The sequence below is a fragment of the Bufo gargarizans genome, chromosome 4, assembly GCF_014858855.1.
Source record: "Bufo gargarizans isolate SCDJY-AF-19 chromosome 4, ASM1485885v1, whole genome shotgun sequence".
Taxonomy (NCBI): Eukaryota; Metazoa; Chordata; class Amphibia; order Anura; family Bufonidae; genus Bufo; species Bufo gargarizans.
In genome coordinates this window covers 220,901,003-220,913,792 of record NC_058083.1, presented here as the reverse complement: position 1 = coordinate 220,913,792, position 12,790 = coordinate 220,901,003, and the positions used below count along the sequence as shown (strand labels likewise).

The 12,790-nt window shown below is 45.9% G+C and overlaps 1 protein-coding gene across 1 annotated transcript in view; it reads right to left on the bottom strand.

Moving 5' to 3' along the window:
• Positions 1-788: 788 nt before the first annotated feature.
• Positions 789-12,790, bottom strand: part of MYOM2 (myomesin 2) — a 419,263-nt gene continuing 407,261 nt past the window's right edge. Inside the window, exon 40 of the mRNA XM_044289251.1 lies at positions 789-1,077. Coding sequence (XP_044145186.1) covers positions 1,073-1,077 — 5 coding nt within the window. The 3' untranslated portion in view covers positions 789-1,072. The remainder of the gene's footprint in view (positions 1,078-12,790) is intronic.

The following is a 12,790-nucleotide window of genomic DNA, read 5'->3' as shown; positions in this document are numbered from 1 at the left end:
AATATATGTATACTTTAAGGATGGAATAAAGTTTTTTCTATTTGCAAAGATATCTCTTCAGTTGAATGCATGTAGATGGCACATCAAATTTCTGGTCCAAATTAGTTTTTTTCTTAATCCTTACACCTTTCCTACCCATATGAAAAGGGGTTTCCAGTTTTAGGAAACCCTTTTTTCTAAATCTACTGTATACTTGCAAAACAGCGCAGCCATTAACTATCAATTTGAAAAATGCTCTGGTAAAACTGCATGTTGGAACAGTTTTCAGGTGCGCTGTAGATGCAACATGTGATCTCACCCTTTGCATAGTATGCTATTAATGCCACCTGTAGGATTCACACATATTGGGTGAACAGGAGTCTACTAATTCCCACCTGTTGCATTTTCCACATACTTCAATGGGAATGTGGCTGCATGCAAATTCAGCCACGTTTCATAGAAGGGTATAATATTGCAGCCAGGAATTTATTAACAGAGGTTAGGTAAGGGTACTTTCAAACTTGCGGCAGAGTGATCTGGCAAGCAGTTCCGTTGCCGGAACTGCCTGCCGGATCCGTCAAATTGTATGCCAACTGATGACATTTGTAAGACTGATCAGGATCCTGATTCGTCTTACAAATGCATTGATATGCCGGATCCGTCTTTCGGGTGTCATTTGGAAAAACAGATCTGGCATTTATTTATTTTTACCTTTTTTTCGGTCTGCGCAAGCTGCAGTTTTATCTCTGTCTTGATCAGTCAAAAATACTGAACTGAAGACATCCTGATACATCCTTAATAGATTGCTCTCCATTCAGAATGCATGGGGATAAAACTGATCAGTTATTTTCCGGTATAGAGGCCCTAGGACAGAACTCTATGCCGGAAAAGAAAAACGCTAGTGTGAAAGTACCCTAATATTTGTATGTGACTGTACAATGGGCTCCAAAAATGAATTTTACTTCTGTATATTCTTACAGTAAAGGTAATTTCCAGTTTGATGCTTTTCTCTTTACAAATGATTATAAATTGTCTCCATCGCGGTTAGGCCAAAATATATCCATAATTCTTTCCATGCTTGTTTAAATACAGCTTAACCTGAAAAATAAAGAATGAAAGGTAAAAAAAAAAATCTAAACCCTTTCCGACATTTGCTGTACATGGACAATGAATGTTGGGTCTTTAAAGATAAAGCCCACTCTATAGCTGCCAGGGGTCTGCTGTCTAAAACTAAATTTAAAGGGAACCTGTCATGTGGATATTTGATTATAATCTACAGTGCTGCCCATAATTATTCATACCCCCTGGCAAAGTTACATTTATTCAACCAGCAAGTAATTTTTTGATGGAAAATGACATAGGTGTCTCCCAAAAGATAATAAGACAGTGTACAAGAGGCATTATTGTGGGAAAAAAAACATTTCTCAGCTTTTATTTACATTTGAGTAAAAAGTGTCCAGTCCAAAATTATTGATACCCTTCTCAATAATCAATAGAAAAGCCTTTATTGGCTATTACAGCAATCAAACACTTCCTATAATTGCAGACCAGCTTTTTGCATGTCTCCACAGGTATTTTTGCCCATTCATCTTTAGCAATGAGCTCCAAATCTTTCAGGTTGGAGGGTCTTCTTGCCATCACCCTGATCTTTAGCTCCCTCCACAGATTCTCAATTGGATTCAAGTCTGGACTCTGGCTGGGCCACTCCAAAATGTTAATGTTGTCGTCTGCAAACCATTTCTTCACCACTTTTGCTATGTGTTTTGGGTCATTGTCATGCTGAAATATCCACTGGTATCCAAGGCCAAGTTTCTCTGCAAACTGCCTGATGTTGTCGTTGAGACTCCTCATGTATTGCTCTTTTTTCATGGTGCCGTTTACTGTGATTAGGTTCCCAGGTCCATTGGCTGAAAAACACCCCAAAGAATTAGGTTCCCACCACCATGTTTGACAGTGGGGATGGTGTTCTTTGGGTTAAAGGCTTCTTCTTTTTTTACGTCAAATGAAGGAAATTTTTGTTTCATCTGACCATAACACAGAAGACCAGAAGTCTTCTTCTTTGTCCAGATGAGCTTTTGCAAAGGCCAAGCGAGCTTTTGTGTGCTTTATCTGGAGAAGTGGAACCCAGCAGTGTGCAGTGTCCGTTGGATTGTCTGCCTTGAGACATTGCCACCAGCAGAGCCCAGATTCACCAGGATGGCCTTGGTAGTGATCATTGGATTCTTTTTCACCTCTCTAACTATCCTCCTGGCCAGCACAGGTGTCACTTTTTGGCTTCTGACCACGTCCTCTGAGATTTTCCACAGTGCAAATAAAAGCTGAGAAATGTTTTTTCCACAATAATGCCTCTTGTACCTTGTCTAATTATCTTTTAGGAGACACCTATGTCATTTCCCGTCAAAAAATTACTTGCTGGTTGAATAAAAATAACTTTATGTCAAAATTTGCCTGGGGTATAAATAATTATGGGCAGCACTGTAACTAATTATATACAATCATTAACTACTAAAAAGTACCTTAGATGTATTCACAGATGACAGATGGTTACCTCATAATATAAACACAAAGAGACCAAATGCTGCATGCTAATGAGCTGATTTGAGTCCAGCGTGATGTCATTGAGTCCAGCGTTTATTTAATTAACAGCTATAGCCACTCCCCTGCCCACCTGCTGCTGATTCATATGGGGGAAAAAACTGTCAATCAGCAGCAGGTAGGCGGGGAGAGTCAGGAGCTCATAAATATTTAGGACTCATCATTATCAGCTGGAGCTTTTCAATACTAGATGTTAGCAGATTGACCGGGTCAATAAAAGAAAGTGACCCAGCATTTTGCTAAGAGAATCAGTCACTTATTTATGTTGCCCTTAGTTAGGACACCATAAAACTGGTGACAGGTTCCCTTTAAGAACAAGTTTTAAAAATGATAAAACAAAAAGATATAACATTCAAATCATCCCCCCTCCCTTTCCCCATTTGAAAATAAAAAATAATCATTGATATCACCATGTATAAAAATGCCTCTCACTATTAAAATATAAAAGTATTCATCCTGTACAATGAGCAGTGTACAAGAAAAAAAATTGGTTGCTGAAACTTCCAAAATAAATTGGATAAAAAGCGATCAAAATTGTGATACATATCCCAAAATGGTATGAAAAAAAAGTACAGATCAGCCCTTACACCACTCCAGCTCTTACTCCAGCTCTTATTTAAAGGTTATATACACCTTTGGGGACATTTTTTTTCTATGATTGGGTTTTACTCATTTTGGGCAAAAAATATTTTTTTAGATGTTATAATAGAAGTCAGTTTTTAGTTTTCTCTCCTCTGCTATACTATTGTTTATTTTATTTAGACATTCATTTTACATTGTACAGTATAAAAACAAAAGGAAACAAAAGTACAATAAAAGAAAACAACAAAACAAAAGAACATAGAATGATGACTTGTTGGTGGCTTGTTCTATTACCTATGAATAAACCAGCCTAAGGCCTCATGCACACGACCGTTGTTGTGTTCCTTGTCCGTTGTTCCCTTTTCTGTGATTTTCTGCGGACCCATTTGTCACGAACTATGGATCCGATCGCTCCAGATCCCACAGCTGTGACGTAGTGGTCTGTGACGGAGTCTGCGCACACACAGAGACCTCACGTGACCGGGGTATTACCATCCGGCTAACACCCCCCCCCCACTATACTTCGGTAACTGCCACCACGTGGGTTCCCGGTCCACGAGCCGACTATCCGGGTCATTCACTATCACACAGATCAGTGGATGAACCGGATATCACTTACTGACCAACCGCAGTCAATCACCCCCAGCTACAATTCCTAAATGCAATTTAACTAACTACCTGGTAACGTCTCTTCAAAGGCAAGGTACGTTGTTCAGCAGCTTAGAATATGGAAGACTTGGCTATTTAGATTTTATAATCTTTAATAAGCGGTAAAAAGCAGTGCATACAAGTCTAATGAAAATGACTATAAATCTACAGAATAATAACAATATAAATAATCACGACAGTTCAAATGAAAGGGAAAAAGATGAAAGAATACTTTCAGATGGTCGTTCATATGTCCTTTTTGAATCCTTGCAAACCCCTTTTCAGTATGTATCAAGGGAGACCCTCAAAGTTCTTCTGATACAGGGATATGCCGTCAATGTCCAATTAAGTGTCTGGTGATGTTCCATGGGTCTCTCTCCTCTGTCCTTCCTTGTGCATGGATTTTTATGAACTCTCCCATGGGCAGGAGACTTACTCCTGTCAGCCAATGGCAGCAGAGTGACTGTGAAGCCTAGGGATGGCCTCCGTTTTTTTTTATGACCCCATCAAAGTTCAGTTCCTACAATGAGGATTATACTTAAGCCCGTATCTCCTTGATACATCGGCATATTTTTATACAGAATACATATTTGCGATCCTTATTTATTTACCTACAGAATGAGACCACACACGGTAATGCTGGGACCTGTAGTTCTTCTACCACCCATAGGTCAGCTACAGAATCACATCCTCTAGTCATATTTGATACCCAATTAACCACAATACTCTGTAGAGCCTGGATCTGATGTCAGAAAGGGCATAAGTTGATTCATAAATGAAATATGAAAGTGGACTGGTTTTATGCCCAGAGCTAATTAAGGGCTATTAGCTCTCCTCAAACCAGACCTGGAAATTAATGACATCACGCCCCAGCCAGGCTTGACAGCGAGCTGATCTTATCTTACAGGACAGGATGAGCTGGGCCTGGTATAGCCTTTATGACTAGGGATGAGCGAACTCGAACTGTATAGTTCGGGTTCGTACCGAATTTTGGGGTGTCCGTGACACGGACCCGAACCCGGACATTTTCGTAAAAGTCCGGGTTCGGGTTCGGTGTTCGTCGCTTTCTTCGCGCTTTTGTGACGCTTTCTTGGCGCTTTTTGAAAGGCTGCAAAGCAGCCAATCAACAAGCGTCATACTACTTGCCCCAAGAGGCCATCACAGCCATGCCTACTATTGGCATGGCTGTGATTGGCCAGAGCACCATGTGACCCAGCCTCTATTTAAGCTGGAGTCACATAGCGCCGCCCGTCACTCTGCTCTGATTAGCGTAGGGAGAGGTTGCGGCTGCGACAGTAGGGCGAGATTAGGCAGATTAACTCCTCCAAAGGACTTGATTAACTGATCGATCTGCAGCTGTGGATCATTGAGCTGCTGATCCTCAATTGCTCACTGTTTTTAGGCTGCCCAGACCGTTTGTCAGTCACATTTTTCTGGGGTGATCGGCGGCCATTTTGTGTCTTGTGGTGCGCCAGCACAAGCTGCGACCAAGTGCATTTAACCCTCAATGGTGTGGTTGTTTTTTGGCTAAAGCCTACATCAGGGTGAAGCTGTCACACCAAGTGCATTTAACCAGCAATAGTCTGTTCATTTTTTGGCCATATACAAAATCAGGGGCAAGCTGCGCCTGTCACCAAGTGCATTTAACCCTCAATGGTGTGGTTGTTTTTTGGCTAAAGCCTACATCAGGGTGAAGCTGTCACACCAAGTGCATTTAACCAGCAATAGTCTGTTCATTTTTTGGCCATATACTAAATCAGGGGCAAGCTGCGCCTGTCACCAAGTGCATTTAACCCTCAATGGTGTGGTTGTTTTTTGGCTAAAGCCTACATCAGGGTGAAGCTGTCACACCAAGTGCATTTAACCAGCAATAGTCTGTTTATTTTTTGGCCATATCCCAGTCTAATTCTGTCACTAAATCCATACCGGTCACCCAGCGCCTAAATACTAGGCCTCAAATTTATATCCCGCTAAATCTGTCCTTAGTGCTGTAGCTGGGCGAGTTATTTAGTGTCCGTTCAAGCACATTTCTTGTTCTGGGTTGAAATACAATTCCCAATTTAGCAATTTCATAATTTAGTGGTTTCTGCTATATCAGAGCTATTTGAAATCTATCCCTAAAAGGGTATATAATATTCAAGGTGCACATTGGGTCATTCAGAATAACTTCACACACACCCGCTACTGTGTATTTCCAAGTCTAATTCTGGCACTAAACCCATACCTGTCACCCAGCGCCTAAATACTAGGCCTCAAATTTATATCCCGCTAAATCTGTCCCTAGTGCTGTAGCTGGGCGAGTTATTTAGTGTCCGTTCAAGCACATTTCTTGTTCTGGGTTGAAATACAATTCCCAATTTAGCAATTTCATAATTTAGTGGTTTCTGCTATATCAGAGCTATTTGAAATCTATCCCTAAAAGGGTATATAATATTCAAGGTGCACATTGGGTCATTCAGAATAACTTCACACACACCCGCTACTGTGTATTTCCAAGTCTAATTCTGGCACTAAACCCATACCTGTCACCCAGCGCCTAAATACTAGGCCTCAAATTTATATCCCGCTAAATCTGTCCCTAGTGCTGTAGCTGGGCGAGTTATTTAGTGTCCGTTCAAGCACATTTCTTGTTCTGGGTTGAAATACAATTCCCAATTTAGCAATTTCATAATTTAGTGGTTTCTGCTATATCAGAGCTATTTGAAATCTATCCCTAAAAGGGTATATAATATTCAAGGTGCACATTGGGTCATTCAGAATAACTTCACACACACCCGCTACTGTGTATTTCCAAGTCTAATTCTGGCACTAAACCCATACCTGTCACCCAGCGCCTAAATACTAGGCCTCAAATTTATATCCCGCTAAATCTGTCCCTAGTGCTGTAGCTGGGCGAGTTATTTAGTGTCCGTTCAAGCACATTTCTTGTTCTGGGTTGAAATACAATTCCCAATTTAGCAATTTCATAATTTAGTGGTTTCTGCTATATCAGAGCTATTTGAAATCTATCCCTAAAAGGGTATATAATATTCAAGGTGCACATTGGGTCATTCAGAATAACTTCACACACACCCGCTACTGTGTATTTCCAAGTCTAATTCTGGCACTAAACCCATACCTGTCACCCAGCGCCTAAATACTAGGCCTCAAATTTATATCCCGCTAAATCTGTCCCTAGTGCTGTAGCTGGGCGAGTTATTTAGTGTCCGTTCAAGCACATTTCTTGTTCTGGGTTGAAATACAATTCCCAATTTAGCAATTTCATAATTTAGTGGTTTCTGCTATATCAGAGCTATTTGAAATCTATCCCTAAAAGGGTATATAATATTCAAGGTGCACATTGGGTCATTCAGAATAACTTCACACACACCCGCTACTGTGTATTTCCAAGTCTAATTCTGGCACTAAACCCATACCTGTCACCCAGCGCCTAAATACTAGGCCTCAAATTTATATCCCGCTAAATCTGTCCCTAGTGCTGTAGCTGGGCGAGTTATTTAGTGTCCGTTCAAGCACATTTCTTGTTCTGGGTTGAAATACAATTCCCAATTTAGCAATTTCATAATTTAGTGGTTTCTGCTATATCAGAGCTATTTGAAATCTATCCCTAAAAGGGTATATAATATTCAAGGTGCACATTGGGTCATTCAGAATAACTTCACACACACGCTTCTGTGCATTTCCAAGTCTAATTCTGTCACTAAATCCATACCGGTCACCCAGCGCCTAAATACTAGGCCTCAAATTTATATCCCGCTGAATTTGAATACAATACATTGGGCCAAATAATATATTTGTTGTTGTGGTGAACCATAACAATGAGAAAAACATCTAGTAAGGGACGCGGACGTGGACATGGTCGTGGTGGTGTTAGTGGACCCTCTGGTGCTGGGAGAGGACGTGGCCGTTCTGCCACATCCACACGTCCTAGTGTACCAACTACCTCAGGTCCCAGTAGCCGCCAGAATTTACAGCGATATATGGTGGGGCCCAATGCCGTTCTAAGGATGGTAAGGCCTGAGCAGGTACAGGCATTAGTCAATTGGGTGGCCGACAGTGGATCCAGCACGTTCACATTATCTCCCACCCAGTCTTCTGCAGAAAGCGCACAGATGGCGCCTGAAAACCAACCCCATCAGTCTGTCACATCACCCCCATGCATACCAGGGAAACTGTCTCAGCCTCAAGTTATGCAGCAGTCTCTTATGCTGTTTGAAGACTCCGCTGGCAGGGTTTCCCAAGGGCATCCACCTAGCCCTTCCCCAGCGGTGAAAGACATAGAATGCACTGACGCACAACCACTTATGTTTCCTGATGATGAGGACATGGGAATACCACCTCAGCATGTCTCTGATGATGACGAAACACAGGTGCCAACTGCTGCGTCTTTCTGCAGTGTGCAGACTGAACAGGAGGTCAGGGATCAAGACTGGGTGGAAGACGATGCAGGGGACGATGAGGTCCTAGACCCCACATGGAATGAAGGTCGTGCCACTGACTTTCACAGTTCGGAGGAAGAGGCAGTGGTGAGACCGAGCCAACAGCGTAGCAAAAGAGGGAGCAGTGGGCAAAAGCAGAACACCCGCCGCCAAGAGACTCCGCCTGCTACTGACCGCCGCCATCTGGGACCGAGCACCCCAAAGGCAGCTTCAAGGAGTTCCCTGGCATGGCACTTCTTCAAACAATGTGCTGACGACAAGACCCGAGTGGTTTGCACGCTGTGCCATCAGAGCCTGAAGCGAGGCATTAACGTTCTGAACCTGAGCACAACCTGCATGACCAGGCACCTGCATGCAAAGCATGAACTGCAGTGGAGTAAACACCTTAAAACCAAGGAAGTCACTCAGGCTCCCCCTGCTACCTCTTCTGCTGCTGCCGCCTCGGCCTATTCTGCTGCTGCCGCCTCGGCCTCTTCCTCCGCCTCTGGAGGAACGTTGGCACCTGCCGCCCAGCAAACAGGGGATGTACCACCAACACCACCACCACCACCTCCGTCACCAAGCGTCTCAACCATGTCACACGCCAGCGTTCAGCTCTCCATCTCACAAACATTTGATAGAAAGCGTAAATTCCCACCTAGCCACCCTCGATCCCTGGCCCTGAATGCCAGCATTTCTAAACTACTGGCCTATGAAATGCTGTCATTTAGGCTGGTGGACACAGACAGCTTCAAACAGCTCATGTCGCTTGCTGTCCCACAGTATGTTGTTCCCAGCCGGCACTACTTCTCCAAGAGAGCCGTGCCTTCCCTGCACAACCAAGTATCCGATAAAATCAAGTGTGCACTGCGCAACGCCATCTGTGGCAAGGTCCACCTAACCACAGATACGTGGACCAGTAAGCACGGCCAGGGACGCTATATCTCCCTAACTGCACACTGGGTAAATGTAGTGGCAGCTGGGCCCCAGGCGGAGAGCTGTTTGGCGCACGTCCTTCCGCCGCCAAGGATCGCAGGGCAACATTCTTTGCCTCCTGTTGCCACCTCCTCCTTCTCGGCTTCCTCCTCCTCTTCTTCCACCTGCTCATCCAGTCAGCCACACACCTTCACCACCAACTTCAGCACAGCCCGGGGTAAACGTCAGCAGGCCATTCTGAAACTCATATGTTTGGGGGACAGGCCCCACACCGCACAGGAGTTGTGGCGGGGTATTGAACAACAGACCGACGAGTGGTTGCTGCCGGTGAGCCTCAAGCCCGGCCTGGTGGTGTGTGATAATGGGCGAAATCTCGTTGCAGCTCTGGGACTAGCCAATTTGACGCACATCCCTTGCTTGGCGCATGTGCTGAATTTGGTGGTGCAGAAGTTCATTCACAACTACCCCGACATGTCAGAGCTGCTGCATAAAGTGCGGGCCGTCTGTTCGCGCTTCCGGCGTTCACATCCTGCTGCTGCTCGCCTGTCTGCGCTACAGCGTAACTTCGGCCTTCCCGCTCACCGCCTCATATGCGACGTGCCCACCAGGTGGAACTCCACCTTGCACATGCTGGACAGACTGTGCGAGCAGCAGCAGGCCATAGTGGAGTTTCAGCTGCAGCACGCACGGGTCAGTCGCACTACAGAACAGCACCACTTCACCACCAATGACTGGGCCTCCATGCGAGACCTGTGTGCCCTGTTGCGCTGTTTCGAGTACTCCACCAACATGGCCAGTGGCGATGACACCGTTATCAGCGTTACAATACCACTTCTATGTCTCCTTGAGAAAACACTTAGGGCGATGATGGAAGAGGAGGTGGCCCAGGAGGAGGAGGAGGAGGAGGAAGAGGGGTCATTTTTAGCACTTTCAGGCCAGTCTCTTCGAAGTGACTCAGAGGGAGGTTTTTGGCAACAGCAGAGGCCAGGTACAAATGTGGCCAGCCAGGGCCCACTACTGGAGGACGAGGAGGACGAGGATGAGGAGGAGGTGGAGGAGGATGAGGATGAAGCATGGTCACAGCGGGGTGGCACCCAACGCAGCTCGGGTCCATCACTGGTGCGTGGCTGGGGGGAAAGGCAGGACGATGACGATACGCCTCCCACAGAGGACAGCTTGTCCTTACCCCTGGGCAGCCTGGCACACATGAGCGACTACATGCTGCAGTGCCTGCGCAACGACAGCAGAGTTGCCCACATTTTAACCTGTGCGGACTACTGGGTTGCCACCCTGCTGGATCCACGCTACAAAGACAATGTGCCCACCTTACTTCCTGCACTGGAGCGTGATAGGAAGATGCGCGAGTACAAGCGCACGTTGGTAGACGCGCTACTGAGAGCATTCCCAAATGTCACAGGGGAACAAGTGGAAGCCCAAGGCCAAGGCAGAGGAAGGAGCAAGAGGTCGCCAAGGCAGCTGTGTCACGGCCAGCTCCTCTGAGGGCAGGGTTAGCATGGCAGAGATGTGGAAAACTTTTGTCAACACGCCACAGCTAACTGCACCACCACCTGATATGCAACGTGTTAGCAGGAGGCAACATTTCACTAACATGGTGGAACAGTACGTGTGCACACCCCTCCACGTACTGACTGATGGTTCGGCCCCATTCAACTTCTGGGTCTCTAAATTGTCCACGTGGCCAGAGCTAGCCTTTTATGCCTTGGAGGTGCTGGCCTGCCCGGCAGCCAGCGTTTTGTCTGAACGTGTATTCAGCACGGCAGGGGGCGTCATTACAGACAAACGCAGCCGCCTGTCTACAGCCAATGTGGACAAGCTGACGTTCATAAAAATGAACCAGGCATGGATCCCACAGGACCTGTCCGTCCCTTGTCCAGATTAGACATTAACTACCTCCCCATAACCATATATTATTGGACTCCAGGGCACTTCCTCATTCAATCCTATTTTTATTTTCATTTTACCATTATATTGCGAGGCTACCCAAAGTTGAATGAACCTCTCCTCTGCCTGTGTGCTAGGCCTAAATATATGCCAATGGACTGTTGCAGTGGTGGGTGACGTGAAGCCTCATTCTCTGCTATGACATGCAGACTAATTCTCTGCTGACATGAAGACAGATTCTCTGTTACGGGACCTCCCTCCTCTGCCTGGGTGCTGGGCCTAAATATATGCCAATGGACTGTTGCAGTGGTGGGTGACGTGAAGCCTGATTCTCTGCTATGACATGCAGACTAATTCTCTGCTGACATGAAGACAGATTCTCTGTTACGGGACCTCTCTCCTCTGCCTGTGTGTGCTGGGCCTAAATATATGCCAATGGACTGTTGCAGTGGTGGCTGACGTGAAGCCTCATTCTCTGCTATGACATGCAGACTAATTCTCTGCTGACATGAAGCCAGATTGTCTGTTACGGGACCTCTCTCCTCTGCCTGTGTGTGTGCTGGGCCTAAATATATGCCAATGGACTGTTGCAGTGGTGGCTGACGTGAAGCCTCATTCTCTGCTATGACATGCAGACTAATTCTCTGCTGACATGAAGACAGATTCTCTGTTACGGGACCTCTCTCCTCTGCCTGTGTGTGTGCTGGGCCTAAATATATGCCAATGGACTGTTGCAGTGGTGGCTGACGTGAAGCCTCATTCTCTGCTATGACATGCAGACTGATTCTCTGCTGACATGAAGCCAGATTCTCTGTTACGGGACCTCTCTCCTCTGCCTGTGTGTGTGCTGGGCCTAAATATATGCCAATGGACTGTTGCAGTGGTGGCTGACGTGAAGCCTCATTCTCTGCTATGACATGCAGACTAATTCTCTGCTGACATGAAGACAGATTCTCTGTTACGGGACCTCCCTCCTCTGCCTGGGTGCTGGGCCTAAATATATGCCAATGGACTGTTGCAGTGGTGGCTGACGTGAAGCCTCATTCTCTGCTATGACATGCAGACTAATTCTCTGCTGACATGAAGACAGATTCTCTGTTACGGGACCTCCCTCCTCTGCCTGGGTGCTGGGCCTAAATATATGCCAATGGACTGTTGCAGTGGTGGCTGACGTGAAGCCTCATTCTCTGCTATGACATGCAGACTAATTCTCTGCTGACATGAAGACAGATTCTCTGTTACGGGACCTCCCTCCTCTGCCTGGGTGCTGGGCCTAAATATATGCCAATGGACTGTTGCAGTGGTGGGTGACGTGAAGCCTCATTCTCTGCTATGACATGCAGACTGATTCTCTGCTGACATGAAGCCAGATTGTCTGTTACGGGACCTCCCTCCTCTGCCTGGGTGCTGGGCCTAAATATATGCCAATGGACTGTTGCAGTGGTGGCTGACGTGAAGCCTCATTCTCTGCTATGACATGCAGACTAATTCTCTGCTGACATGAAGACAGATTCTCTGTTACGGGACCTCCCTCCTCTGCCTGGGTGCTGGGCCTAAATATATGCCAATGGACTGTTGCAGTGGTGGCTGACGTGAAGCCTCATTCTCTGCTATGACATGCAGACTAATTCTCTGCTGACATGAAGACAGATTCTCTGTTACGGGACCTCCCTCCTCTGCCTGGGTGCTGGGCCTAAATATATGCCAATGGACTGTTGCAGTGGTGGGTG